General features: G+C 37.0%; 2 protein-coding genes across 2 annotated transcripts in view; one reads left to right on the top strand and one right to left on the bottom strand.

The window, feature by feature from the left end:
• Positions 1-27,395, top strand: part of LOC142352206 (uncharacterized) — a 354,267-nt gene that overhangs the window by 17,422 nt on the left and 309,450 nt on the right. The window lies entirely within an intron of this gene.
• LOC142343443 (uncharacterized) lies at positions 133-26,519 on the bottom strand. The gene is made up of 4 exons (XM_075395175.1): positions 26,114-26,519; positions 14,740-15,097; positions 13,003-13,470; positions 133-1,797 (listed from the first exon to the last, which is right to left on the bottom strand). The coding sequence occupies exons 1-4, from the start codon at positions 26,444-26,446 to the stop codon at positions 1,424-1,426; spliced, it is 1,533 nt and encodes a 510-aa protein (XP_075251290.1). The 5' UTR covers positions 26,447-26,519; the 3' UTR covers positions 133-1,423.

The following is a 27,395-nucleotide window of genomic DNA, read 5'->3' as shown; positions in this document are numbered from 1 at the left end:
TCACTCAATAAAATACACCATTTGCACCGATTATCTATTGTTTCACGTCTTCCAAAAATCAAGCTTTCTTTTCTCAATTTCTTATGGCTCACGAATCCTAAAAGCCCTTGACTTCTTCGAGCTTTAAAAAGATGAGGATTAAAAGTTTCATTCTGAACACAGAAAAGGAACATAGTTGAACTGTAATCACTATAATCATCCAGTATCACATTAATAGACGTGGCTCCAACTAGTAGGTCAAAAAGGGCATCAAACGCATCATTATCCACTACTTTCTGATTAAATCTTATCATGGTTAGCTAACAATTGGAGGAAAATCAACCGAAGGAAAGGAAACATCACTACGCAACTTCTAACAGCACCAATAAACCTTTCCAGACGTCATTCGTGTCAAATCATTAATCCACTCTCGTTGCGGTAACCACAGCTGCATAATTTACCGGTGGAGTAACAAGTTAACTAAATCTTATCACCACCGCTTCATTATATAAAAAACAAGGCGACAAAAGAGTGATGATCGTAGCCTAATCACTAGTGTGATGAATTTATACAACTGTTGTAATCGCGACGAGATTTGATTAAAATATTACCAAACGGTTGTTATCGCCGTCTTGAAGTTACTCAATTAGTCGTTTACGCCTCGGGAGTTTTGATAACCTCCCGGAGCCTTTAACAGCCGTGTGGTAACATTCATTATTGTACAAGTGACAAAAGTGATCGAATCGAAATTAATTTGAGCTCCCAAAAATGACGCCCTAATGTTAGCATGACAAAATTGCTATCAACGATTGCATGACTTTTCAATGTTTTTCTTTACATACGTTCTTGATCTTTGAATCCGCCATTTATCGAACGAGCCATTCTGTCCATCAAATAAATCGACTCCCCATAAATGGATCGGTAAGGAAATGGGACATCGAAATCGCGTACGGTTGTAAATTGAGCATCTTAGACTCCTGTTTTTCATCACTAGTTATTAATGCTTCACACTTTAAGGCTTATCGGCATCGATTCAATCCTATTGCTAACTCAAAAACGTCGAAATAGCAGTGGTCTAAGATATACTCAACGATGGGTAATGTGTATTTTCAGAAATGATTTTTTGATCAATGGGTGATTAACGACAACAAGGTTGGAATTAATAATATAGAATAGTACTGTAGATAATAACAAATAGGTGTGATATTACTACCAATAACTGATTATAAATCATCATAACAACAATAAAATTGTAGTAGTCAGAACTCAACAACAAACACAACCAGACATTTGAAATGTCCAGTTACTCGTATCATAATAACAGACAAGGGATAGAATCTTATAATAATAATAGACATCAACTTCTGCACTACTCATATTTTGGGTACGGTTCGAATCTCAGTCTCTCCGATCTCTTTGTCTCCAAACTCTTCGCTCATTTTTCTTAATAGCTGTACTCTGCCTGTGGTCCACGAGGATTGTTGCCGAACACCTTCTGTCGCTCAAACTTCCCACCATTCATCTGGTTATGGTTGCCGTTATTTGCCCCATGGTACCTAGACCTCTGCGCTTCCCGCTTAATGTTGTTCCCATTTCTTGTTGCATCATCTGCACCTCGATAACCTCCTCCGGTCGCGCCCGCAGCATGATAGTACCCGGCAGCGGACTGAGCAGATACCAAATCGTTCACTGACATCGGATGATTAGCCGGGTTGGCCATCAACTTCAATGGGTCAAACGCTCCAGGCAGAGCCGGGATGCCGGCAGCTGCTCGCATCTGAGCATTCGGATTCGCTCCAAAAAACTGAGGCACATTCCCTAAAAAAGACAAATCCTTATTTTTTTAAATAGAAAAGAGCAGCTTGAAACAGAAAAACTTTCCAAATGACCGTAAGACGGCTTAATAAGTGTGATTGAACCGTTCCTACCTCTTTCTCAAATAGAGCAACAGATAAAGGTCAACAACAAGAAAAATAACCGACTAACGTCAGACGAATTGCCCTCAAACGACGGGCGAGCGGTTGGTTTTGGTAGTAGTAGCCGGCTGGGGATTGGGGATGCTAGCATGGGGGGGGGGGGGGAGCAGAGTGGGTCAAACTTTTAAAACTAAGAACCACCGCCTCAACCTGAAATTGTCTCCTCAAAACAGTTTTGGCGAATCAGATACTTAGAAACTAGAAAGGCTTTTGCATCTACGAGCACTTAATCCCCTCCGAGCGCCACCTGTTTATCCCGTTTTAGAGGACGAAAAAACAAATGGGTCAGACAAAAAATCGGTCAAGCAAAAAATCGCATAAAAAAAGACCGACAGGACTAATATAATTGCTACAAACTTCGTTTGAGAGCAATTAAAAAACTAGAGGAAAATCAAACTTGATATTGAAGAACTCATCTTTACGAACTTCTTCTAAGAGCTTCCCTCAATTGACCTTCAACTAAAGTGAGATACCCTCAACTGATATCAACTCCTCTATTTAGTAAGAAAGACTTTCCTAATTAAGAGCATGGTAGGGTAAGTCATGTGTGAGAAAAAAATACTTAGCGAAAGAGCAAAAAATCAACTGCTATAGAAGTGAATAATGACATCACGCACACAACTCAATCGGAAAATAGAATGAACAAACATGAACATAGCCGACAGATGCCGGAATAGCTGCGAAAGGGTAGACTTACATGCCATATAATAGAGATAGAAACAGATACAGATCTAAATTGACAAAAAAAAATCGACGCGTTCAAAAAGCTAGGTAAAAACATTCAGCGGTAAATTAACAAAGCTTGTTAACATTCATTCCACAGGAACTTTTTATTAGGGACCTTTACTGCACATATAAGTTCCTTTGACCATAAACTAATTCAAATTAAACTTAAGTTTTAGAGTGCAAAAGTCATTTTATTGAGTGAGTTAGGTCACGTATGATCAAAATCTAATCACGCAAACGATCTTAAAACCTTTACTAGAGAGAGAATGAAAAATGACTTTACGCGCGCAAATGCCGTTAGTGAGAAGAAGCATTCATTCAAAAAACTGACTTTTTCAGCTTTGTGTGAAATGTAAAACGAAAAAGAGCGTCAGACGATGAAACAAAAAAAAAAATAGCAGGACAAGTCCTGACGTACAGTTCAAAGAAATTTCATTGACTAAACAGAAAACTAGACCAAGAACGGACTATGAATGGATTGGAAAAACCATTTAGAAAAAAATCCAATACAAAAAATCGAAAAAAAACAGTAAAAACCAAAGTGAAATTGCTGCATGAGAAAAAACCACTAGCAAGAAAGCGAATTATTGTTCAACACCGTTTTCTCACTCTACTTCAAAATTAGAGAAAAGAAATTCACGCCGCAAAACCACTGGCTTTTTCACTCCACTTCCTGTTTCGGCGTCACCAAAATCACTACTCCAATTTGACTTCAAAAATCATGAAAATGTGTGAACAGATCTTAAAAAGACAGTGCCCCAATACAATTCAAATTCTTTGAAATGTAAAAAAACCAACAGCACCGAAATATAGCTCCACTCAGCTTACAGTTTGGCAGCTATAAAAATCTTAATTGAGGAGAGCGCCGACGAACAATACCAACGAAAATAAAAGTAAAGCGGGGAAGAGTAAAAACAATTCAAATCTAGAAACTCCAGACCTGGCAATTTGACACATGGCAGAAGATCCACCTCCAATAAAACAACATAGGCCATAAATTTCAGACACTAGAATGACGACGTAAAGCTCAAGCCTATAAAATAACGTCTTTAATGTAATAACATAGCCGGCAGATTGCCGCAAAAGTCGCGATAGACGCTTACGGCCTTCCATGGAATTGAAACAACTAAAGAAATAAGACACACAGATTGACCACCAGTCCTCTAATAGACTAATAGACCACTAAACTTTTTTGGTCTAGATTCGGACTGTCATTTTAATGAGACACACGCTCTAAGGAAAAAGGACTAATTCACGCACACACAAATTTTACCTGCAAAGCAGTAGAATTTATTGAAATTGAAAAAGTAAATGGTCGCAAGAATCATCGATGGAGACGACGAATTAAAAAAAAACCACGATGTCCCCAATAATAGCAGCTATCGCTTCGCGGTTATTAAAAATAATATCACAACTGATGATCAAGAAACCTCTTAGGTATTAAGCGCCATAAAAAGACTGGAAACAATGGCTAACATCAGACGAATAGCTTCCAAACGATTGGAGACCAGTTGGCTTTGGTAGCTAGCTAGCTTGCTTGAGCTTACGCTTAACTAAGATAGGGGAAGTGAGGGAGTAGAAGGGAATGAATGGTGCATTTCGGGTTTTTAGAAGGCAGTCGCGTTGGGTGTTAAATGGGATGTACAAAGAGTCATAATTCATAAAATTGGCCAAAAAATGAATCTGTTTTCTCTGTAGCTTTGGTAAACTCTACAGAAAGAGACAAGTTTTATTTACTTGTGTATCCATATGTACCTGTTTATGCCGTTAATGAGGACGAAAAGTCAAAGGGCAGGCAAAAATCGATCAAACAAAAAATCACACAAAAACACCAACAGAAAACAAGCATTGTAAACTTTGTTCGAGAGCAATTAACGATTCTATGCAAAAACAAAGGATGTCAACCAAACAAATTCAGCTGCACAGTAGTAGAACAGAAAAAAATTTGCTAACGGTGGTCAAAAGGTCGTAACAAAGCCCTGAAAAAACGACGAATTCAAAAACCTAGCAGGACAAGTCCTGAATTATGTTTCAAAGAATTGCTTGTATCCTTAGAATACAGAGAATTAAAATAACTAATGGACTGAAAATCATTATCTTTTCAACAGAATCAAAATAAGACCGTCAACAAAGCATATGATCCTAGGTATTTTTTTGAAAAAATCATTAAAAACGAATACAACAAACCGACTGACGACGGATATATTGCTTTCGGAAGACAAGCGGGAAAATTCAATTCAAGGGCCCTAGCCTAGTTAATTTTTTATGGGCACAAAAACATCCGACCAGTGACGAATTTGAACCCCAGACCTCCGGACTCAGCAGAAGCTTTAAACACTCGGCAATGAGTTCCTTAAAATTTCATATGCTTTAATCGTGTTCCCAACAAACTATACTTCGGAGTGCGAGCAATTGAAATCCCTCAAAGACAAGCTTGAAGTCACTTGTAAAGTCAAAGAACGTTCTAAAACAAAAGCGCAGAGCAGCCAAGCAAAAATTTTGCACAAAAAAGACACACTTTTACAATAAATGTCCCAAACTTCGTTGAAGAGCAATTATTAATTTTTGACAATACGCGTCCTTAAAATGTGTACAACAAAAAAATGCTATGTAACATTACAAACTGTGTATTGATCAGACAAAACAAACTAAGCCTTGAAGAGTGGAAAATGACGTCACACACGCAATTCAGTTGAAATTGCATGAACGAATGAGCAAAAAGCAGATTTGAAGAACTTGTGACGTCACATGGTCGTAACAAAACTCTTGAAGAAATAAAAAACCAAGATACGGCCAAAAAGAGCCCCAGCTATCACTTTGCAGCTATTAAAAAACATCTCAATTAATTCTATTATTTCAGCTTCATTAGCAACCGATTAGACTTGTCATTAATGAGATTTAGTGATATGATAACAAAAAGTACAACAAATATACGAATTGCTCTCAAACGACGGGCGAGCGGTTGGTTTTGGTAGTAGTAGCCGGCTGGGGATTGGGGATGCTAGCATGGGGGGGAGCAGAGTGGGTCAAACTTTTAAAACTAAGAACCACCGCCTCAACCTGAAATTGTCTCCTCAAAACAGTTTTGGCGAATCAGATACTTAGAAACTAGAAAGGCTTTTGCATCTACGAGCACTTAATCCCCTCCGAGCGCCACCTGTTTATCCCGTTTTAGAGGACGAAAAAACAAATGGGTCAGACAAAAAATCGGTCAAGCGAAAAATCGCATAAAAAAAGACCGACAGGACTAATATAATTGCTACAAACTTCGTTTGAGAGCAATTAAAAAACTAGAAGAAAATCAAACTTGATATTGAAGAACTCATCTTTACGAACTTCTTCTAATAGCTTCCCTCAATTGACCTTCAACTATAGTGAGATACCCTCAACTGATATCAACTCCTCTATTTAGTAAGAAAGACTTTCCTAATTAAGAGCATGGTAGGGTAAGTCATGTGTGAGAAAAAATTACTTAGCGAAAGAGCAAAAAATCAACTGCTATAGAAGTGAATAATGACATCACGCACACAACTCAATCGAATAATAGAATGAACAAAGATGAACATAGCCGACAGATGCCGGAATAGCTGCGAAAGGGTAGACTTACATGCCATATAATAGAGATAGAAACAGATACAGATCTAAATTGACAAAAAAAAAATCGACGCGTTCAAAAAGCTAGGTAAAAACATTCAGCGGTAAATTAACAAAGCTTGTTAACATTCATTCCACAGAAACTTTTTATTAGGGACCTTTACTGCACATATAAGTTCCTTTGACCATAAACTACTTCAAATTAAACTTAAGTTTTAGAGTGCAAAAGTCATTGAGTTAGGTCACGTATGATAAAAATCTAATCACGCAAACGATCTTAAAACCTTTACTAGAGAGAGAATGAAAAATGACTTTACGCGCGCAAATGCCGTTAGTGAGAAGAAGCATTCATTCAAAAAACTTCGACTTTTTCAGCTTTGTGTGAAATGTAAAACGAAAAAGAGCGTCAGACGATGGATAAAAAAAAATAGCAGGACAAGTCCTGACGTACAGTTCAAAGAAATTTCATTGACTAAACAGAAAACAGTTTTATTTACTTGTGTATCCATATGTACCTGTTTATGCCGTTAATGAGGACGAAAAGTCAAAGGGCAGGCAAAAATCGATCAAACAAAAAATCACACAAAAACACCAACGGAAAACGAAAATTGTAAACTTTGTTCGAGAGCAATTAACGATTCTATGCAAAAACAAAGGATGTCAACCAAACAAATTCAGCTGCACAGTAGTAGAACAGAAAAAAATTTGCTAACGGTGGTCAAAAGGTCGTAACAAAGCCCTGAAAAAACGACGAATTCAAAAACCTAGCAGGACAAGTCCTGAATTATGTTTCAAAGAATTGCTTGTACCCTTAGAATACAGAGAATTGAAATAACTAATGGACTGAAAATCATTATCTTTTAAAAGGATTCAAAATAAGACCGTCAACAAAGCATATGATCCTAGGTATTTTTTTTAAAAAAATCATTAAAAACGAATACAACAAACCGACTGACGACGGATATATTGCTTTCGAAAGACAAGCGGGGAAATTCAATTCAAGGGCCCTAGCCTAGTTAACTTTTTATGGGCACAAAAACATCCGACCAGTGACGAATTTGAACCCCAGACCTCCGGACTCAGCAGAAGCTTTAAACACTCGGCAACGAGTTCCTTAAAATTTCATATGCTTTAATCGTGTTCCCAACAAACTATACTTCGGAGTGCGAGCAATTGAAATCCCTCAAAGACAAGCTTGAAGTCACTTGTAAAGTCAAAGAACGTTCTAAAAAAGCGCAGAGCAGCCAAGCAAAAATTTTGCACAAAAAAGACACACTTTTACAATAAATGTCCCAAACTTCGTTGAAGAGCAATTATTAATTTTTGACAATACGCGTCCTTAAAATGTGTACAACAAAAAAATGCTATGTAACATTACAAACTGTGTATTGATCAGACAAAACAAACTAAGCCTTGAAGAGTGGAAAATGACGTCACACACGCAATTCAGTTGAAATTGCATGAACGAATGAGCAAAAAGCAGATTTGAAGAACTTGTGACGTCACATGGTCGTAACAAAACTCTTGAAGAAATAAAAAACCAAGATACGGCCAAAAAGAGCCCCAGCTATCACTTTGCAGCTATTAAAAATCATCTCAATTAATTCTATTATTTCAGCTTCATTAGCAACCGATTAGACTTGTCATTAATGAGATTTAGTGATATGATAACAAAAAGTACAACAAATATACGCAAAACCAAAAAAAATCGCTAATAGTTTTTAAAACAATTAGTGTTTACAGTCCTGAAAAACACTAATGAGAACTGTCATTAATGAGACTAAGTAATAAAACAAAGAACAAAACTGGAGAAGACTCAAAAATCAATGATAGTTGAAATACCTCATAGCTTCCACCAAGACTTTTTTTAGAGAGCTGAGGAGGCCGGTCATCAGTTGAACAGAACAAAAATGCGCAAAAAATAAGTGATATTTTTTATTAAAAACAGCTTCCAAGTCATTGAAACGATCAACAGACCTGTAATGCATTAAAAATACAACTTTGCATTAATGGAGAAGATGTATGACCTTTTGAGATCATTAGTTAGAAAATCTACAGAAAAACAGCAAAATTAGAAGTCAAATTGCCGCACGTAAGAAAATACCTTTCAAAAACCGAAAATTTTCGCACCAATTTCTGACTCAACTTTAAAAGTGATTTAGACAAAGAGTCAAATGACTCTTTTTTGCTCCTTGTATTACTACACCGAGACTAAAATCACCAGCTTTAATTTGACCTCTAACTGACATCAAAAAGTGTGCACAGGTCTTTAAAACGATAAGAAAAAAAACACCCGAATAATAACCACTGAGACTGACGGCTATTTAAAATTAGCATAGACGGTTCTTGGTGCCATTGTCAGTTTTGTAACCAAAATTACCATCCTTAGTTTGAAAGCAAAATTCATCAAAACGCGCTAGCAGAAAAAGAATAATAAAAAACTCTGGAATTGGCTTAATTACGCCATTCAATTTGAAAAACACGCAAAAAATTTCTTTTTAAAAGCAAAATCTGCAAACTATTTCATTAAACTCTTCACATAGCGGCTTTAAAGCATATATTCAAGAAGCCATGCAATACAGCCACACTGAAGCAAGGACTTGCCAGTTCGTTGCCGGGACAATAAACACATCTTCAATGTATTTTTTAGAATAATGTCCATTTGCGACGTCCATCAAACATTCTCCAGAGACTTTTTGATACCGTATCTGTTCAATGAGAGACTATTCCCGTGATAAAAAAAAATGCAGAGAACCCAAAATAAAACTCGAAGAGAAAAATTGAAAACATGTCTGATTTCACAACTTTCATTTCAACAAAGACTGGTCTATCAAATATTAAAGTGTCTCCTCTCGTCTCAATAACAGCACCAACAGAAAATTTCAACCAATATAAACATAAAAACCAATTGAACAGAAAAGTGAAAAAAGATCGCCATACAAAAGCGGCAAAAATGACTGTTGAGACCCCCAGAGTATTAAAAAATCCCCAAGACCAATGACAATAATGCAATTAAAATGAGATTCTGATTTCAAATTGTCATTATTTCGATAACAAATTTCGAACGCAGCTGACAGATTGCCACAAAATAGCGGCGATAGCTTCATCTGTAGTCTAACAAGGACAGTCAGAACAAAAACAAAAAATAAACCGACTAATGTCGGAAGAATTGCTCTCGAACGACAGGCGGGTAGAAAAACATTTGACCCCGCCAGGATTCGCCTTATCTTTACTTAGCTTGCATAATCTTCTTTGAAAATATTAATAATATCTTCAAAAAGATTAATTCTTAATTCAAACAACTTCTATGCACAGAAGTCATTTTATTGAGTGAGTAAGTCATGTACGCTCAACAGTTTATCACAAGATTGACATGTAAACCTTCAAACATACCCGGCAGATTGCCGGAAAATAGCCGCCGTTGATTCCAATCAGCACGATTGGGATTGAAAGAATAGATATTGAAAAAAAAAAGATTTTTGTACAAAAACATTTTTAAGTCCAATTTATTTTGATGGCATTTTGTAGATGAACATACTTCTGTTTCTTAGAGAGAGGCTACAGGAGCTACAATCAATACCAATAAGCATTAGAGAGAGGTAACTAATACTTATAGGAACGACGTTCAAATAGCGGGCATCTAAAATTGGGCTTTATGGGTTTATCCTGTTTCTATTTCTGACTTCAATTTTTATACTGACTCTTTGAATTGCTTTGCTGAGCAACTGATGTTCAAAATCACTTTTAGCAGAATGAGAGAAGAGAGAAACTAGCCTAGAGAAGTCAAAAAGATTTCACGCAAAATGTTGAAAAAGCGGCAAAATGAGGTAAAGCGAAACATTTTTTTGTTCGACGAAGTAAAAAAACATAGCAGGACAAGTCCTGACGTACAACTCAAAGAATTTTCATTGATTAAACAGAAAACTAGACCAAGAACGGACTATGAATGGATTGTGAAAACCATTTAGAAAAAAATCCGATCCAAAAAATCGAGAAAACTGTAAAAATCAAAGTGAAATTGCCGCACATGAACAAAAAACCAATAGCGAGAAAGCGAATTTTTGTTCAAACACCTTTTTCTCAATCTACTTTAAAATTAGAGCCATAAAATTTCACGCCGCAAAACCAATTTGACTTCCAAAAATCATGAAAATGTGTGAACAGATCTTAAAAAAAGACAGCGCCCCAATACAATTCAAATTCTTTGAAATGTAAAATATAGGAGCGCGATAATAGCCAGCTGAGAAGATGAGGGCGGCTATTAAACAGTAAAAACATATTACGCACTCGAATTCAGCTGGAGAGTGATAGAATTCACCATGAAAAAAAAGCAATTTGACTTCTTGGCGAGTGATAAAAGGGTCGTAACAAATATATCGATGACAGTAGATTACAAAAACCACCAGAGGGCACTAATTCCCTCGTTATTGTTTCGCAGCTATTGAAAATATACAAAATATGGCAAAAATTATTTTGATGTATCCAATTTTATTCAATTGAGAAAAACAGCTGTAAACAGTAGCAATCGATTGAACAAGTCGCCAACATTACCGCAAAATATAACATAGCTGGCAGATTGCCAGAAAAGAGTCTCAATAGTTTTGCAGATCAGCAGTCGCAAAGCAATGGTAAAAATGACCAAAGATTTTTTATTAGTTGCTGAGATGTTATATTTTGATTAAGAATCCATACCTTACTGCTGCTTCTATTGTCTGCTTTCAATAACCTTCAAATAGAATGACACACACTCACGTGGCCTTACCTCTTTGAATTGAAGTGAAGAAAAGTCAATATCAGAGTGAGGAAGTCATTTTTGAGAGTCAGCTTAGGTCACGTGTGACCAAAAACTAAATCACGCGAATGAACAAAAAATTCGCTCCAATAATAGTTAAAAATGACGTCACGCATGCAATTCCATCAAAATTGCATGAAAGAAAGAACAAAAAGCAAATATGAAGAGATTGACGTCATATGGTCGAAACGAAAATACGTGCTGCCTATATTAGCTGCTCTCAAATAATCTTCAATTAGAGTGACACGCACTCACTTGACCTTATATCTTTGAATTAAAATTTAAACATAAACCGACAAATGTCGGAAGAATTGCTCTTGAACGACAGGCGAGGCAATTTAATTCAGGGGCTGTAGCCTAGATCAAATTATGGGTGCAAAAAAAATTTTCCTCCGCCGGGATTCGAACCACTGCCCTCCCGATCCACAGCCACAACTACTAACCACTGCGCTACAGAGCACATACCTCACTTATTCTGCAACCGAATTTATATTAGCTTTACTTCAGAGCAATAGAGATCACTCAAAAATGAAGAACGAAAGCGTGAAAAAGTCACTTGAGAAGTCAAAGAATGTTCTAGAAGAAAAGAGCAAAACTGTCAAGCGAAAAATTTGCATAAAAAAAGACACACACGTTTACTATAATTGCTATGAACTGCGTTCAAGAGCAATTAAAAAGTCAATTTCAGACTGAGGAAGTCATTTTTTAGAGTGAGGTATGTGGCCAAAAAGTTAATCACACAAATGAACAAAAGTCTTCCCACTAAGAAAGAAAAATGACGCCACGAACGCAACTTAGTTGAAATTGCATAAACGAATGAACAAAAAGCAGATTAGAAGTGATCGTGACATATAGTCGGAACAAAAATCTTGACGCCGGAATAAAAAACATAGCCGGCAGAATTCCGGAAACGACTCGAAGTATTCCCCGAAAGAACTGGCCTTTCAAATAGCTTATATCTCCTCGCCGAGCGAATCAATGTAAACAAAAGAAACATAGCCGGCAGATTTCCGGAAAATAGCCGCCGTTGACGCACATTGCGAAACAGAAAACATAGCCGGCAGATTGCTGGAAAAAAGCCGCGATAGACGCTTGTGGCCTTCCATGAATTGAAACAACTAAAGAAATAAGATAGACCAGCAGTTCTTTAATAGACCACTAGACTTTTTAGGTTAGATTCGGCCTGTCAATTTTATGACAAATACGGTCTATAAGGGGAGCTTTTTCAAAATTGATATTCGAAACCAAAAACTCAAGACTGATATTAAAGAATTAGGGCATATAAGTTTGCAACTACTTAGATGCACACTATTGATTTTTAATTAAAATGTTCATAAAATTTAAAGTTTCATAAGTGAGTTCAGAAGTCATTTTTTCGAGTGAGGCAAGTCACGCAATTGACCTAAAAGCAGAAATGACGTCACGTACACAAATTTTAATTGCAAAGGAATAGAAGTCACTGAAGTCAATTCCAAGAAGTCAGGTCGTAAGAATCATCGATGGAGACGACGAGTTAAAAAAAACCACGATGTCCCCAATAATAGCCGCTATCGCTTCGCGGCTATTAAAAAGAGATAGAAATTGGCAGAATATTTTCCTAAGTTTCTCGGTTTAAAAAAGTGTTCTAATTCGGCGTTTAGTTTCAGTTAGTTAGATTCTTAAACTATACATGATTCAAGTTCTTGACCGGGTTTTATCGGTTTATGCGGTTTCTTTTGATTTTGTTCTTTTGACATTGACCGTATCCACTACATTGCGTGATATATTAGCAGAACTTCTCTTCAAAGCGCAGAGAAATGACAACGTCCAAACACAATTCATTTATTTAAAATTGTTAAATACCACACTGAGGTCAATAATAGCCTCGCTGTCGCTTCGCGGCTACTAAAAAACCACGCTTGTTTAAAAATAGAGTCACGAGGATGTATTTCTCACCTGCAGCCACATCAGTTTGCTGTTTCAGCTTTTTGAACTCGAGGAACTCGGCAAAAAGCTTCTGGTCAGCAGGAAAGGCAGCCGCCATGAAGGGATTCAACGGACCCATCGCAGCCATTGCGCCTTGAGGTCCCACAGGTCCCTTAGTTCGCTTTCTGATCACATTAGTCTCTCTGATCAACTTGAGTGCACTGGTGGCGTCCTTGCCCGAATTCAACTCATGCTGCCCATGAGCAAAGGTACAGGCGTCCTCGTGAAAACAGAAGCCCCGAGACATGAAGTTATTGCACAGAACGGTTTTGTAGTTTCCTTTGATGACCTTTGGGGTGTCTGGATTCTCGTGACGCAGCTCGTCCTCGCCATGAGCGTAATCGCAATTGATTCGGTTACAATGACCAGCCTGCAAGTAGATCTTACATTGCACACACTTCCATTTTGGATTCTCGACTATCTTCGCTTCAAAGTCACCTGCATAACACAAATAACGTCCACACTTTATACACTGCATTTAAAATAATCAAAAATTTTTTGAGCAATTTTACACCTGAGGGGACGGTATATTGATTATCGGTTTTGTAAGAATGAATAATGCTAATAATTGTTCTAAATAATGAAACAAACACATCTCAAATCTCGGAGGAAAGATTATGGTTGTAAATCTAACCAACTGAGCTAAGCAACTGACAATCCTGCTTAGCATTTGTTACATTGGCCGCCTTAAAACTTAATGAGATTGATTTGATTATTGAATTAATAAAGGAGTACAATGGTTTAATATAAATTAATCAGTTTTGAGTTTTCAGTTTTCTTTGAATCGACTGTTCTTCATGATTTCTGATGTCGTTATGGCTGAATACTTGCATGACTTTTCTTAACCATGTCGAATCAGTATCGGGCACAGATGGTAAATAATCCCCTGGGCATCAATGTTCATGACAGCATTGTAAGATCTCAATGCTAACTAAATTATGTAAATTCTTTATATTTTTATCTGTCAATGATCTTCTGACATAAAATATGTTGGTCAAAAAATGTTCAAGAAACGCTTAAGCAAAACAACAATTTCAAGTTCAGTTATTTTAGATCAATTTTTCCATCATAGCCAGCGAACTCCAAAAACTAAGCATGGATTTTGTTGTATAACCAATGACCATATGCCGTCAAATTTAGGATGTAACTACTATTTAATAATACTGACTTAATTGTTTAATACTCGGTTGTGATGGTTTCATATCAAGTCCCACGGCCCCTGAGGCATTAACTATGTTAAAATGGTTCCACTTTTCACCCCGATTCATTTAACCCCGTATCTTTTAACGCCTCTATCATTTAATCCCTATATCATTTCATCCCGCCAATTAGGAGTCGACATTAAAGGCATATTTTGTCATAATTAAGTAGATAACTTAATCCCATGTTCGGTTGTGATAGTTTCATATCAAGTCCCACGGGCCGCTAAGGCATGGCCATGGTCCTTGAGTCCCTATTTTATAAAAGATTATAATTGGGGCGAAATGGAAGAGGGGTTAAATGATAGACGGGTGAATAAATCGGGGTTAAATGATAGGGGGTTAAATAAATATGGGTGAAAAAGCGGGACACTGTTAAAATATCCGTGTAAAAGCCACTGCTAATTTGTAGTCGTATTATTGAACAAAAATATCAAAGTACATTCGGTATAATGGCTTGGGTAAAACGGAATTGGGTAAATTGTCCTGGCACCAAAAGACTACATACCATCAAAGCCTACGGGTCTCAGCTCATATCGACCATGTGCGAAGGAACAGTTCTTCCCACTGGGACAGACACCCAACGTAGTAAAGTTATGACAAAGGGTAGTTTTGTACAGAGCCGTCTTCTTCCCTCCCGTGTTCGACTGGGCTTTCAATTCACTTTCACCGTGTGCAAACACACACAACTCCCCGTTTGGACAGAATTCGTCCTGCTCGAAGCGGAGACACAACTTGGTTTTGTACTTTGGGTCATTAGTGTCCGGTGCAGAGACGTTTGTCAGTTCCTCCTTGCCGTGGGCAAAGGTACACGATGCCGCGAGATGACAACTGCCATGTTTCATAAAGTGAATGCAGAGAGCCGTCTAAAATTGCAAGACAAAATTGAAACCTAAACGATTTCTGTCGGACGAGCATTGCTCTCGAAATAGTGGGGGGGGGGGGGGGGGTTCCATTCTACTGTGGCCCGCTACACCGGGCGGACGGGTGGATGGGGGTTGGACTTCGGACGTCGAGCGAATTGCTCTCGAAAGACTGACGGGGGTTTGATTCTATCGTAGTTTACTACACGGATGGAGGGTTTGCATTCAGCTGCTTAAAATTGTGAATGAGAGCGAGAGCAATTTAGATCACGCAAAAATCAATGTTGAGAAGTCAAAACGACCAAGCAAAAAAAATAGCATAAAACAGACAGGACTGTTGTAATTACCTCAAGCTTCGTTCGAAAGTCATTAATAATGACATTTATAAATAATTTCGGACAATCGACAGAACCGAAGTGATGCATTTTCAAGTATAAATAAATTATTGTTATTGATATGGCTTAAGGCACAATTGATACACTCAATAATCTTTAACTACGTATTAGTCAGAAGAGATGAGTTTCCAGTTCCTTTCTATATGTGTGTTCATGTGATAATATTTTCAATTCAGATGGCTGTTTCTTCAACTCGTGGGCGAATATCTCAAGTTCAAAAATTTTTAAAAGACTTTTTTCTGAGTGTATCGTGTTTTTTTAAGCGTTTTTATTTGCCTCCTTCTTGGTAGCACGATGCTGGACGTTTCTTTCAGCGTTACAAAGGATGCGACTTGATCACATCAGCAGTTATTTTTACCATTACATTTTCATTGCAGTAAGTCATTGCAAAGTAATTTCAGTAAAACAATTTCAGGTTTTGACCATGACAATAATAGCTATACTCCAGCACAGAAATGAAAATTATTCCAGTCTATTATTGTCCATTTTTATGCACATCTACTGTATTTCATTTGGGGTCCGTTTACCTCATAGCAGATGTCTTAGCGATTGCAGCAGCAAATGGTCTCGGAGTGCAAAATACAGTGAAAGTGGGAGGAGCTTAAGTTTCAGTTGAAGTTGCATCTTAAACGTCCTGATGACCTCTACAACTGAAATAACAGCCCAATTTCGTTGTCTCTCATTGAAACAGTGGAGAAGCAGAACAAAAGGCTGGAATATCTTGAACGGGAGTTAGGAGAATATCGGGAACATGGAGTAGTCCTGTTTATTGTTTATTTTTTTTATCGTATGCATTGAGATCTTGTTTGGAAAAAATCATTGCTAAGAGGGATTGCTAATAGTGAAGGAAAACCAAGACCGTTGAAGAACTCTTGGTCCCAATTTGGAAAAATCGCAAAAAGGAGTAAAACAATGAATCGCCGTTCTTACGAGAAAAGAAGCAACATATGCTTTTATTTCAAAAATGAACGTTCCAAAGCAGTGGAGGTCAAATCTATTGTTTAAGTGAGACAACTGGTGGTTTCTAGTAAGCAATATTGAAGGAATCAGCGAAAATCTTTTGATATTTAAATTGAATCAAACACAGATTCTAAGTCTTACAAGGAGATCGCCAAACCCCGGACGTTTCCGGCAACAAGATCTGAAGAGATTTCTCAACATATCACCTAGACAAAAGGTAAACGTAGTTGCACTTCATTTTAACATATGATCTTTAAGCGCTAACATTGCTCAGCTTTGCTTTCATTAAAGGTTGTTCTGTCAAGCGTCATGTGTTTGACGGAAACTTTGTTTACAGAAGATCCAATAGAACGTTCTATATCTTAGGATATTAGCAGTACAAAATCCAGGAAAACAAGCAGCCACCGGATTTGTGACGTGAGTTTCTCTTCGATTAAAAGAACAATGATATAAAGGACTATTGCATAATCAAAGCTGCAATGAACCTACATCTGGAACTCTTATCAGAACTAAAGTTGTTCCTTTAACAGTGATTTACCGTTCACCATAATCGAGTTTCAAATGACTTTGCGACGGGTCTAATAAACATAGGGAATTTTTGAATAGCAATTCCTGTCGTCCAATCATAATAGATGATAATCTCAATTTACTCTTTCTCAAACCATTAACTATACTGGAATACCTAAAGATGACTGATTGTCACAGTTTTAACCAACTTGTTGCTGAAGTATGAAATTGAAGTATGAAATTGAAACTGATCTCTTTTTGAACGTGCCATGGCAGAAATTAGTCATATTCCTGTACTTAAACTATAAGAGTGGTACATACGGTCAATATGACCGATCATTATCCAATTGCGTAAAGGTTTCCATATAGCCCAACCCCGCCACCGACTAAGTGCCATCGAAACATCAATTTTCATGAGTCAAACTATAGGAAGCAAAAGATCATTTCTTTGCTTATTTCTGAACTTCAATCTGTGTTTGCTAAACAAAGTAAATAAGCGGTACATCAATATTGCATGACACTTACATTCCCTAAATTTAAATTCTCATTTCCGCTTTTATTCAAAAATACATCGAAGGAATCGCTGTTTTCGTGATCTAATCAAAACATTAAGAATTCTTCGAACAAAGAGACCGGGTTGCAGCAATGATTCACATTCATTAAAAGCGAGCATAAGTTTTGCGAATCAAAGTAACAACAGTTATCAGAAAAACGAAAAAAGGCTTTCAAAATACAGTGAAAGTGGGAGGAGCTTAAGTTTCAGTTGAAGTTGCATCTTAAAAGTCCTGATGACCTCTACAACTGAAATAACAGCCAAATTTCGCTGCTTCTCATTGAAACAGTGGAGAAGCAGAACAAAAGGCTGGAATATCTTGAACGGGAGTTAGGAGAATATCGGGAACATGGAGTAGTCCTGTTTATTGTTTAGTTTTTGTTATCGTATGCATTGAGATATTGTTTGGAAAAAATCATTTCTAAGAGGGATTGCTAATAGTGAGAGAAAAACAAGACCGTTGAAGAAGTCTTGGTCCCAATTTTGAAAAATCGCAAAAAGGAGCAAAACAATGAATCGCCGTTGTTACGAGAAAAGAAGCAACATATGCTTTTATTTCAAAAATGAACGTTCCAAAGCAGTGGAGGTCAAATCTATTGGTGAAGTGCGACCGCTGGTGGTTTCTAGCAAGCAATATTGAAGGAATCAGAGAAAATCTTTTGATATTTAAATTGAATCAAACACAGATTCTAAGTCTTACAAGGAGATCGCCAAACCCCGGACGTTTCCGGCAACAAGATCTGAAGAGATTTCTCAACATATCACCTAGACAAAAGGTAAACATAGTTGCACTTCATTTTAAAATATGATCTTTAAGCGCTAACATTGCTCAGCTTTGCTTTCATTGAAGGTTGTTCTGTCAAACGTCATGTGTTTGACGGAAACTTTGTTTACAGAAGATCCAATAGAACGTTCTATATCTTAGGATATTAGCAGTACAAAATCCAGGAAAACAAACAGCCACCGGATTTGTGACGTGAGTTTCTCTTTGATTAAAAGAACAATGATATAAAGGACTATTGCATAATCAAAGCTGCAATGAACCTACATCTGGAACTCTTATCAGAACTAAAGTTTTACTTTTAACAGTGATTTACCGTTCATCATAATCGAGTTTCAAATGATTTTGCGATGGGTCCAATAAACTTAGGGAACTTTTGAATAGCAATCCCTGTCGTCCAATCATTATAGATGATAATTTCAATTTACTCTTTCTCAAACCATTAACTATACTGGAATACCTAAAGATGACTGATTATCACAGTTTTAACCAACTTGTTGCTGAAGTATGAAATCGAAGTATGAAATTGAAACTTCGATCTCTTTTTGAACGTGTCATGGCAGAAATTAGTCATATTCATGTACTTAAACTATAAGACTGGTACATACGGTCAATATGACCGATCATTATCCAATTGCATAAAGGTTTCCATGTAGCCCAACCCCGCCACCGACTAAGTGCCATCGAAACATCAATTTTCATGAGTCAAACAATAGGAAGCAAGAGATCATTTCTTTGCTTATTTCTGAACTTCAATCTGTGGTTGCTAAACAAAGTAAATAAGCGGTACGTCATATTGCATGACACTTACATTCCCTAATTTAAATTCTCATTTCCGCTTTTATTCAAAAATACATCGAAGGAATCGCTGTTTTCGTGATCTAATCAACACATTAAGAATACTTCGAACAAAGAGACCGGGTTGCAGCAATGATTCACATTTATTAAAAGCGAGCACAAGTTTTGCGAATCAAAGTAACAACAGTTATCAGAAAAACGAAAAAAGGCTATCAAATGAATGAAAGTTGATTGGAAAACAAAAAATAATCAAAATCATTCCCGAAATTGCGGTTAGTACCATAAGAAAATTAAATTAATTGCTTATAAATTCAAAACAAAAAATAGAAAGCATGCAATATTAACAAGTTCTTCGGTAGGAGTACAGAAAGGTTACCGAAAAGCTTTGATAGAGTCAGTCTATTTGAAGTCAGCTTAACTTTTCTCAATCTGCAAGCAATTTCCATCCACCAATTCATTTTACCTTAACCAACTATGACACTGGTATACAATTGGTCTTCACGGTGTCATTTTTGTTGAAAGCTTGAATTTCTGTATTGGCACCCACAGTTCAAGATATCATTTCAAAGAGATTCAGGGAGGGTATTTTTCTCACTGTTTAAAAGCTGTCCAAAACTATTTCTGTACATCAAGAAAAATGGTAAGGGTAACCATGGTCCAATATCAATTCTTCCGTGTAAAAATAACAATTGACCGTTTCATGTATAGTAATCTTTTACGATATTTCACATAATTTAAAGTTGAAGCAGACCGTCAACTCGTTTTTCGTCCGAAACATTAAACTGTTAATGCAATCGAAAAAATTAATCAGAAACATCAGACTCATTCTTTATCGTACAACGTTTTCGCTATAATAAGCTATCTTGAGTTAAAAAGCAGAATCATTTAGCGCAAAACGATTCACAAGGCATATAGAGTGCTTGTTTAAAGCTGCTTGAAAATAATCGTATTGAAAGGAAACACTAAGTAGTCTTTGGAGACATCTAGTCAGATCATTGCAACGTTGCACTCTATCAAAAATTTTGCAACATGTCGGTGATAATTCACCCCATTTCCCTCTAAGAACTAAACATACCCGGCAGATTGCCGGAAAATAGCCGCCGTTGATTCCAATAAGCATGATTGGGATTGAAAGAATAGAAGATATCGAAAAAAAAATTTTGTACAAAAACATTTTTTTAATTCGATTTATTTTGATGGCATTTCGTAGTTGAACATACTTCTGTTTCTTAGAGAGAGGCTACAGGGGCTACTATCAATACCAATAAGCATAAGAGATGGTAACTAAGACTTATAGGAACGACGTTCAAATAGCGGGCATCTAAAATTGGGCTTTATGGGTTTATCCCGTTTCTATTTCTGACTTCAATTTTTTATTCTGACTCTGTTCATTTAGATTTGCTTTGTTGAGCAACTGATGTTCAAATTCACTTTTAGCAGAATGAGAGAAGAGAGAAACTAGCCTAGAGAAGTCAAAAAGATTTCACGCAAAATGCTGAAAAAGCGGCAAAATGGTAAAGCGAAAAAAAGTTCGACGAAGAAAAAAATAGGAGCGCTATAATAGCCGGCTGAGATGAGGGCGGCTATTAATCAATATGAAATTCAACAGCAGATTAACATCGTTAGCAAAATTCCTTTTCTTAACCTGACTATAGCAGTTGAAATGCTCTTCAAGGATAGGAATAGCACTATCTCGCGAAGATTAGGAACGTAACTAAATACTTAGGTGTATTAATTGCTGAAAATTCGCGTCTCAAAGACCACGTGAATATGGCAAATAAGTAAATTGGATAACGTGATTTTTGTAATGCAAACTTCCCAAAATTCCACTAATTTATTTCGATATACCCGAAGTTCAATGTTGATTGCCAATCTACGGTGGCTGTACGAAAAGGACTCTCAATCTCCCGAAACATCTACAGCAATTTGTTTCTCCAACGTGAAAGCGCTGAACTACTTGAAAAAATCGAACTTCTTGTTCAAAAGTTAAAACTAACAACCATAACAGGAAGGTTTTTGTTCAGTACAAAAAAAATTTCATCAAAGCTCCTTTACAATATTGAAATGCTAAACTAATGCTCTTCCGAAATTTGGTTACACGAAAACTAATGCTGACACAACTGCCAAACCCTAAACGACAGCTCAAAACTTAAGGGAGAGTATTTTACTGTCTGATTGTTCTTAAGAGAAGGGTTCTAACATTTGTTTAATTTTTAGGCCCTGCCTCGGGAGCATAGTTAGGTAAATTAATCATCCCTCTATCTCCTAGGGGGTTAATCTGAAGGTCCATAGTAGTTGTATGGCTGCAAGTAACCCTTTGGTTTTTGAAAAATAGATCAAACTTGGTAAATTCGAATTGTTTTTCTATAGTGTATGACTTTTTGAAAATTTTACCTAAAGTACATGAAACAGCCACCCGGATTTTAAAACACTGCAAACAACCAAAATCCATAAGGATAAAATTGGTGCTTTACTCAGTTGAACAAAACAAATTTTTACCATTAAAGATAGCACATCAAATTCTGTAATTTTCTATCTGTTATTTAATTTTATTTACTATCTTAAGACTGATGTGATGTCCCTGGGTGTTATTGAAAGAGCGCAAATGCGCTCGAATTGCATCCTCTATTGAAAAGCCTGATAAAGTTTTAATTTAATTTACAATTCACAGTTCAGTAATTTTACATAAACTGAATTGGATAAGAAGCGTCAAAATAATATATATTAACGCTCATAATGAACGATTTTGAACTGATCCCCTCTCACGAACTTCTATGAAATATTGACTCTGGCAATCAACCAAAAAAGTGACACTTTGAATTTTCTCATATGAAGAAACTATTTTGGTTAAAACTCGGTCAACTATCTTAATTCCAAAAACTAGGAGAATACATGAGACTTGATTTGAGCCAAAATTTATGAAACCAATTAAAGACAGTTTTGGAGCAGTGTTTTAATTGCGACGAGTGGTTAAACAGATATCTGTCAACTTTTGAAACTAATAATCCTTGTTTTAAAACTAAAGAATTCGGGTAAACATATTCTTTGTTAACTTAACTTTGAAAACGGGCTACTGGTTAATATACCCCAAACTGCTTTTCACTTCCTATAGACTAAAAACTTGCACTCATTGAGTAGAGACTAAACATTTAGCTGCTGAGAGCTTTAACATACTTGTAACTAGTTGCTTTACAGGAACATGGTTCAATAACTTCAAAAGCACCCTTAATTGATTTTAGTACTATTAGGGAACAATCTCAGGGTTGAGTTCTAGTTAGTGAACTCACAGTAGTTCTTGGAAAATCCACAATATTACCAAAGCGAGGATTCATTTAATCAGTTGGGTGACTATATAACAGATCAACCAATCAACAATTAAGAAAAGAATTTGGATGACAAGTGACTACTGTGGACATAACAAGACGATTGGTTCTCAGCGTAATAACCGTTCACGCTCCTTTCTAGGACTCGCACAGCTAATCACCTCTGAGGCCGGGGTTGCCCGCTCGTAAGACTTGGTGAGCTAAGTTATCCCAGTTAGTACGGATGGTTGAACCACGTAGACACTGACCCGGTCTGCAGTAACCCTAAATACCTGATGGGCAATGGCTTTGGAAGAGAGTTAATACTCGTCTGTTTGGGGTGTGTAGTGAACACCAACGGCCTTTTCAATTCATTAGTTACGTATATTGGTTGAACAAGGAAACTTGTCGAATTGATAACCCGGTATATTTCTGGATCACTCTCCTGGCTCCAGTTTAGTTGCGCGAAGAGCAAGATAGCAATTTCTGGGTAATGGATATTTTATGACTTTCAAATCGTCTGCTGTACCTTGTCTGTCGAGATGTGAACCTGCATTTGTCAAAAAGTGCACTAATATTGAATGTCATGGGTCTGAAGATCCAACCAATTTAACAACTTAGGGATATTTAAGATGTTTTTTACACATTGTTTTCTGTTACCCAAGTGGGGCCCATTAGTTTCAAAAAGCTATGCAGAATGGTATGGCTCCAGTTCAGTTTATGGTTGGTACTGGTTCCAGTTCAATTTGTTTGAGGAACAGATTAGCAATTTCTTGGTTATGGCTATGTTATGACATCGAAATCGTCTGCTGTACCTTAGCTGACGAGATGTGAACCTGCTTCCGTCAAATAGTGCTCTAACATTGAACATATCAAGGGTCCGAAGATCGAACCAATTTAACATTTTAGGGATATTTGAGATGTTTGTACAAATTGTTTCCTGTTACCCAAGTAGGGCCCCATTAGTTTCAGAAAGCTATGCTGAATGGTATGACTTGAATTTAGTTTATGGTTGGTTCTGGCTCGTTTAGTTTGTTTGAGGAACAGATTAGCAATTTCTTGGTTATGGTTATGTTATTAATTTGAAATCGTCTGCTGTACCTTAACTGTTGAGATGTGAACTTGCTTTCATCAAATAGTGTAGTAAAATTGAATATGTCATGGGTCTGAAGATCCAACCAATTTAACAACTTAGGGATATTTAAGATGTTTTTTACACATTGTTTTCTGTTACCCAAGTGGGGCCATTATTTTCAGAAAGCTATGCCGAATGGTATGGCTCCAGTTCAGTTTATGGTTGGTACTGGTTCCAGTTCCGTTTGTTTGAGGAATAGATTAGCAATTTCTTGGTTATGGCTATGTTATGACATCGAAATCGTCTGCTGTACCTTAGCTGACGAGATGTGAACCTGCTTCCGTCAAATAGTGCACTTACATTGAACATATCAAGGGTCTGAAGATCGAACCAATATAACATTTTAGGGATATTTAAGATGTTTGTACAAATTGTTTCCTGTTACCCAAGTAGGGCCCCATTAGTTTCAGAAAGCTATGCTGAATGGTATGGCTCGAATTTAGTTTATGGTTGGTTCTGGCTCCAGTTTAGTTTGTTTGAGGAACAGATTAGCAATTTCTTGGTTATGGTATTGATTTGAAATTGTCTGCTGTACCTTAACTGTTGAGATGTGAACTTGCTTTCATCAAATAGTGTAGTAAAATTGAATATGTCAAGGGTCTCAAGATCGAACCAATTTAACATTTTAGGGATATTTGAGATGTTTTTACACATTGTTTTCTGTTACCCAAAGTAGGGCCCACTAGTTTCAGAAAGCTATGCTGAATGATATGGCTCGAATTTAGTTTATGGTTGGTTCTGGCTCCAGTTTAGTTTAGTTTGTTCGAGGAACAGACTAGCAATTTCTTGGTTATGTTATCACTTTGAAATCGTCTGCTGTACTTTAACTGTCGAGATGTGAACTTGCTTTCATCAAATAGTGTAGTAATATTGAATATGTCAAGGGTCTGAAGATCGAACCACTGTAACATTTTAGGGATATTTGAGATGTTTTTACATTGTTTTCTGTAACCCAAAGTAGGGCCCACTAGTTTCAGAAAGCTATGCTGAATGGTATGGCTCGAAATTAGTTTATGGTTGCTTCTGGCTCCAGTTTAGTTTGTTTGAGGAACAGACTAGCAATTTCTTGGTTATGGTTATGTAATCACTTTGCAATCGTCTGCTGTACCTTAACTGTCGAGATGTGAACTTGCTTTCATCAAATAGTGTAGTAATATTGAATATGTCAAGGGTCTGAAGATCGAACTAATTTAACATTTTAGGGATATTTGAGATGTTTTTACACATTGTTTTCTGTTACCCAAAGTAGGGCCCACTAGTTTCAGAAAGCTATGCTGAATGGTATGGCTCGAAATTAGTTTATGGTTGGTTCTGGCTCCAGTTTAGTCTAGTTTGTTCGAGGAACAGACTAGCAATATCTTGGTTATGGTTATGTTATCACTTTGCAATCGTCTGCTGTACCTTAACTGTCGAGATGTGAACTTGCTTTTATCAAATAGTGTAGTAATATTCAATATGTCAAGGGTCTGAAGATCGAACCAATTTAACATTTTAGGGATATTTAAGATGTTTTTACACATTGTTTTCTGTTACCCACAGTAGGGCCCACTAGTTTGAGAAAGCTATGCTGAATGGTATTTTCAAGTCTTTCAATAAGTGGGTGATGGCACACAGTGTCGACTGCATTTACAAAGTCGGGGTATAACTGAATTAAACGGTAGTTTTTTGGGTGCTTTAATTTTATCTTGTAGGATTCTGTGCTTTCTGATAATTAAATGAAATGAGTGGAATTTCCAGCTTCGTTAAGGCGGGACTCGGGCGCTTTGGTACAATTAATTCTGCGTTGGTTTCAGTTCTTCGGGTAGTGGGTGGATAAAATTAATGCCACATTTGTAGAAGGATAAATTCAAGCTTGAGAGCAGTGAGCTTAATTTCTGTTTCATTTTGGGCCTTACATGCATATTTTACTCATAACTAATTTTTTTGAAGGTATTAATTTTTTGACAAAATGCTTGGTTGGTGGACTCATGGTTGATTCTCTGTTGATTCTCAGAAAGTTTCAAAACAAATACGTAATTTTCAATTTGTTTTATTTACAACTATTGTAATAACTTCTTAAGAAGACCTCAACTGATTTTTGGTTGATAATTCGGTCGGGCTGTATGGTAGTTTCTTTCAACTTCTGGGGATAACATAGGGTGAATCAATATAGAACAAATTTGAAAGGACATTAAAGAACAAACAAACTGATATAACTGCACTGCTTCAGAGGGTTGTTCAACACAATGTGGCGCACACATGCTGATGGCATACACTGCTGCGCTTCTTGAACAGAGTGGTGGCCAGCAAGAAAGATCTGAAATAATACCTCAACAAATAGCATTTGCTACCTGTTGAGTATTGAACAAATTAATAATCCTAAAAATGAAGTTCATAAAGATTTATCGGCTCCAACAATTACAAAGATTAATTTTTAGTCTTATTCAAAAAATGCCCCACTTCTTGTTCAGTCCAAGTGCTCTATCAAAGTATGCCATTTTAACTGAGTTGAAAAATCACAATAATTTTACGGGGAGCTGAATGTAGCCATTCTATCTTTTTTGAATTAGATCAGGCAACGCAAAATTTTACCTTTTCCGGTGTCCTACCTTATAGGTGCCCTTTTTGGCTTCCGGCGCGGGCAGATTCGCATTATCCTGAGCGAAGAAAAGCGGCGTTGGGGCTGGTACTTGCAAGTCACTGGACGCACCGCCAACCGGAACGTCGTCAGTTCGGAGCTCTTCTTCTCCATGTGCCAGTAGGCAGTCACGACCCATAGTACAAATTCCCCCTTGCTCATAAGCAGTGCAGAGCTGCGACTTGTAAATCGGATTTTCGAATGTCCTCAACTCTCGCTGACCATGAGCAAAAGTGCAATCATTTCCACTAGCACAGCTTCCTTTGGCAAACATGTTACAGAGTTTCTTCTTGTAGGTCGACATTTCTCCGTCCACTTTGTATTTTTATAATAATAGTCTATAAGTAGTAATAGTCTATTATTAATAATACAGATATTTATCTGAAACATGTCATCAATGTAGGCACTACAGTTCATTATGCAACATATTTTGCAAACTGAAAAGCGGAACAGGCAAATCCTGGTGATGCTTGGAGTCGGCAAATGATAGGAAACTATTGAATTACGACTTAAATTAAGTGAGGAAAAGGGGGTATGATCTACTCAATGGATGGAACAGTGACCCGCACTAAGAACCTCTAAGAACCACACTTACACCATAAGTATAAGTCTCCAAAACAGTTTCTCTCAATCACATGCTTGGAGACTAGTGATTTATTCTGTTTCGCCCCCTCAGTGTTTTTTATGACTCCCAGTTACAAATTATATGTTGTTATGTAGCACGATACTATGTAAGAAAATAGCATGTGCGCCTGTGGGTCATAAAAGATTTATGCTTACTACGCAGCAGGGGGGGGGGGGGACAGAATAGATCCGAGAACTTAATACCCACTGGGCGCTACCTGTTTATCCCGTTTCTGAGGAAGAAAAGTCATATGGGTCAGACGAAAAACCGGTCAAGCGAAAAATTGCATAAGACCAACAGGCTAATACAATTGCTACAAACTTCTTTTGAGAGCAATTAAAAATCACAGTGTTTTAAATTTATCGGTTTATTTTCAACTACTGAAAATTATGGGATACCAATAGATCACCTGGTCTTAGAAATGACACGCAAAATCATAGTTTTGCACTCACAGCTCATTTATTTCATGAGTCAAACAAGGAAGCGAGGGCTCCTCACTGCTTCAAAAGCTAATTTCAATCTTTTCTCTATCTTTGCACAGGAAGTGTTCCAACCTACCAAATATTCAGAAATGGCTGTAGACTATTCAAAAATGGCTTCAGAAGAACAAAATACAAAGAAATCTTAT

This window comes from Convolutriloba macropyga, chromosome 1, assembly GCF_964194025.1.
Source record: "Convolutriloba macropyga chromosome 1, txConMacr16.3, whole genome shotgun sequence".
Taxonomy (NCBI): domain Eukaryota; kingdom Metazoa; phylum Xenacoelomorpha; order Acoela; family Convolutidae; genus Convolutriloba; species Convolutriloba macropyga.
Note: the sequence above shows the minus strand (reverse complement) of the source record. Positions and strands in the feature narration are given on the sequence as shown.

Excerpts from the sequence above, each read along its gene's own strand:
- LOC142343443 (XM_075395175.1), bottom strand. The coding sequence starts at position 26,446 with ATGTCGACCTACAAGAAGAAACTCTGTAACATGTTTGCCAAAGGAAGC. Across the intron at positions 13,471-14,739 it reads GAGACCCGTAGGCTTTGATG|GTGACTTTGAAGCGAAGATA; the intron begins GTATGTAGTCTT and ends TGTGTTATGCAG. Across the intron at positions 1,798-13,002 it reads GCAAACTGATGTGGCTGCAG|GGAATGTGCCTCAGTTTTTT; the intron begins GTGAGAAATACA and ends TGTCTTTTTTAG.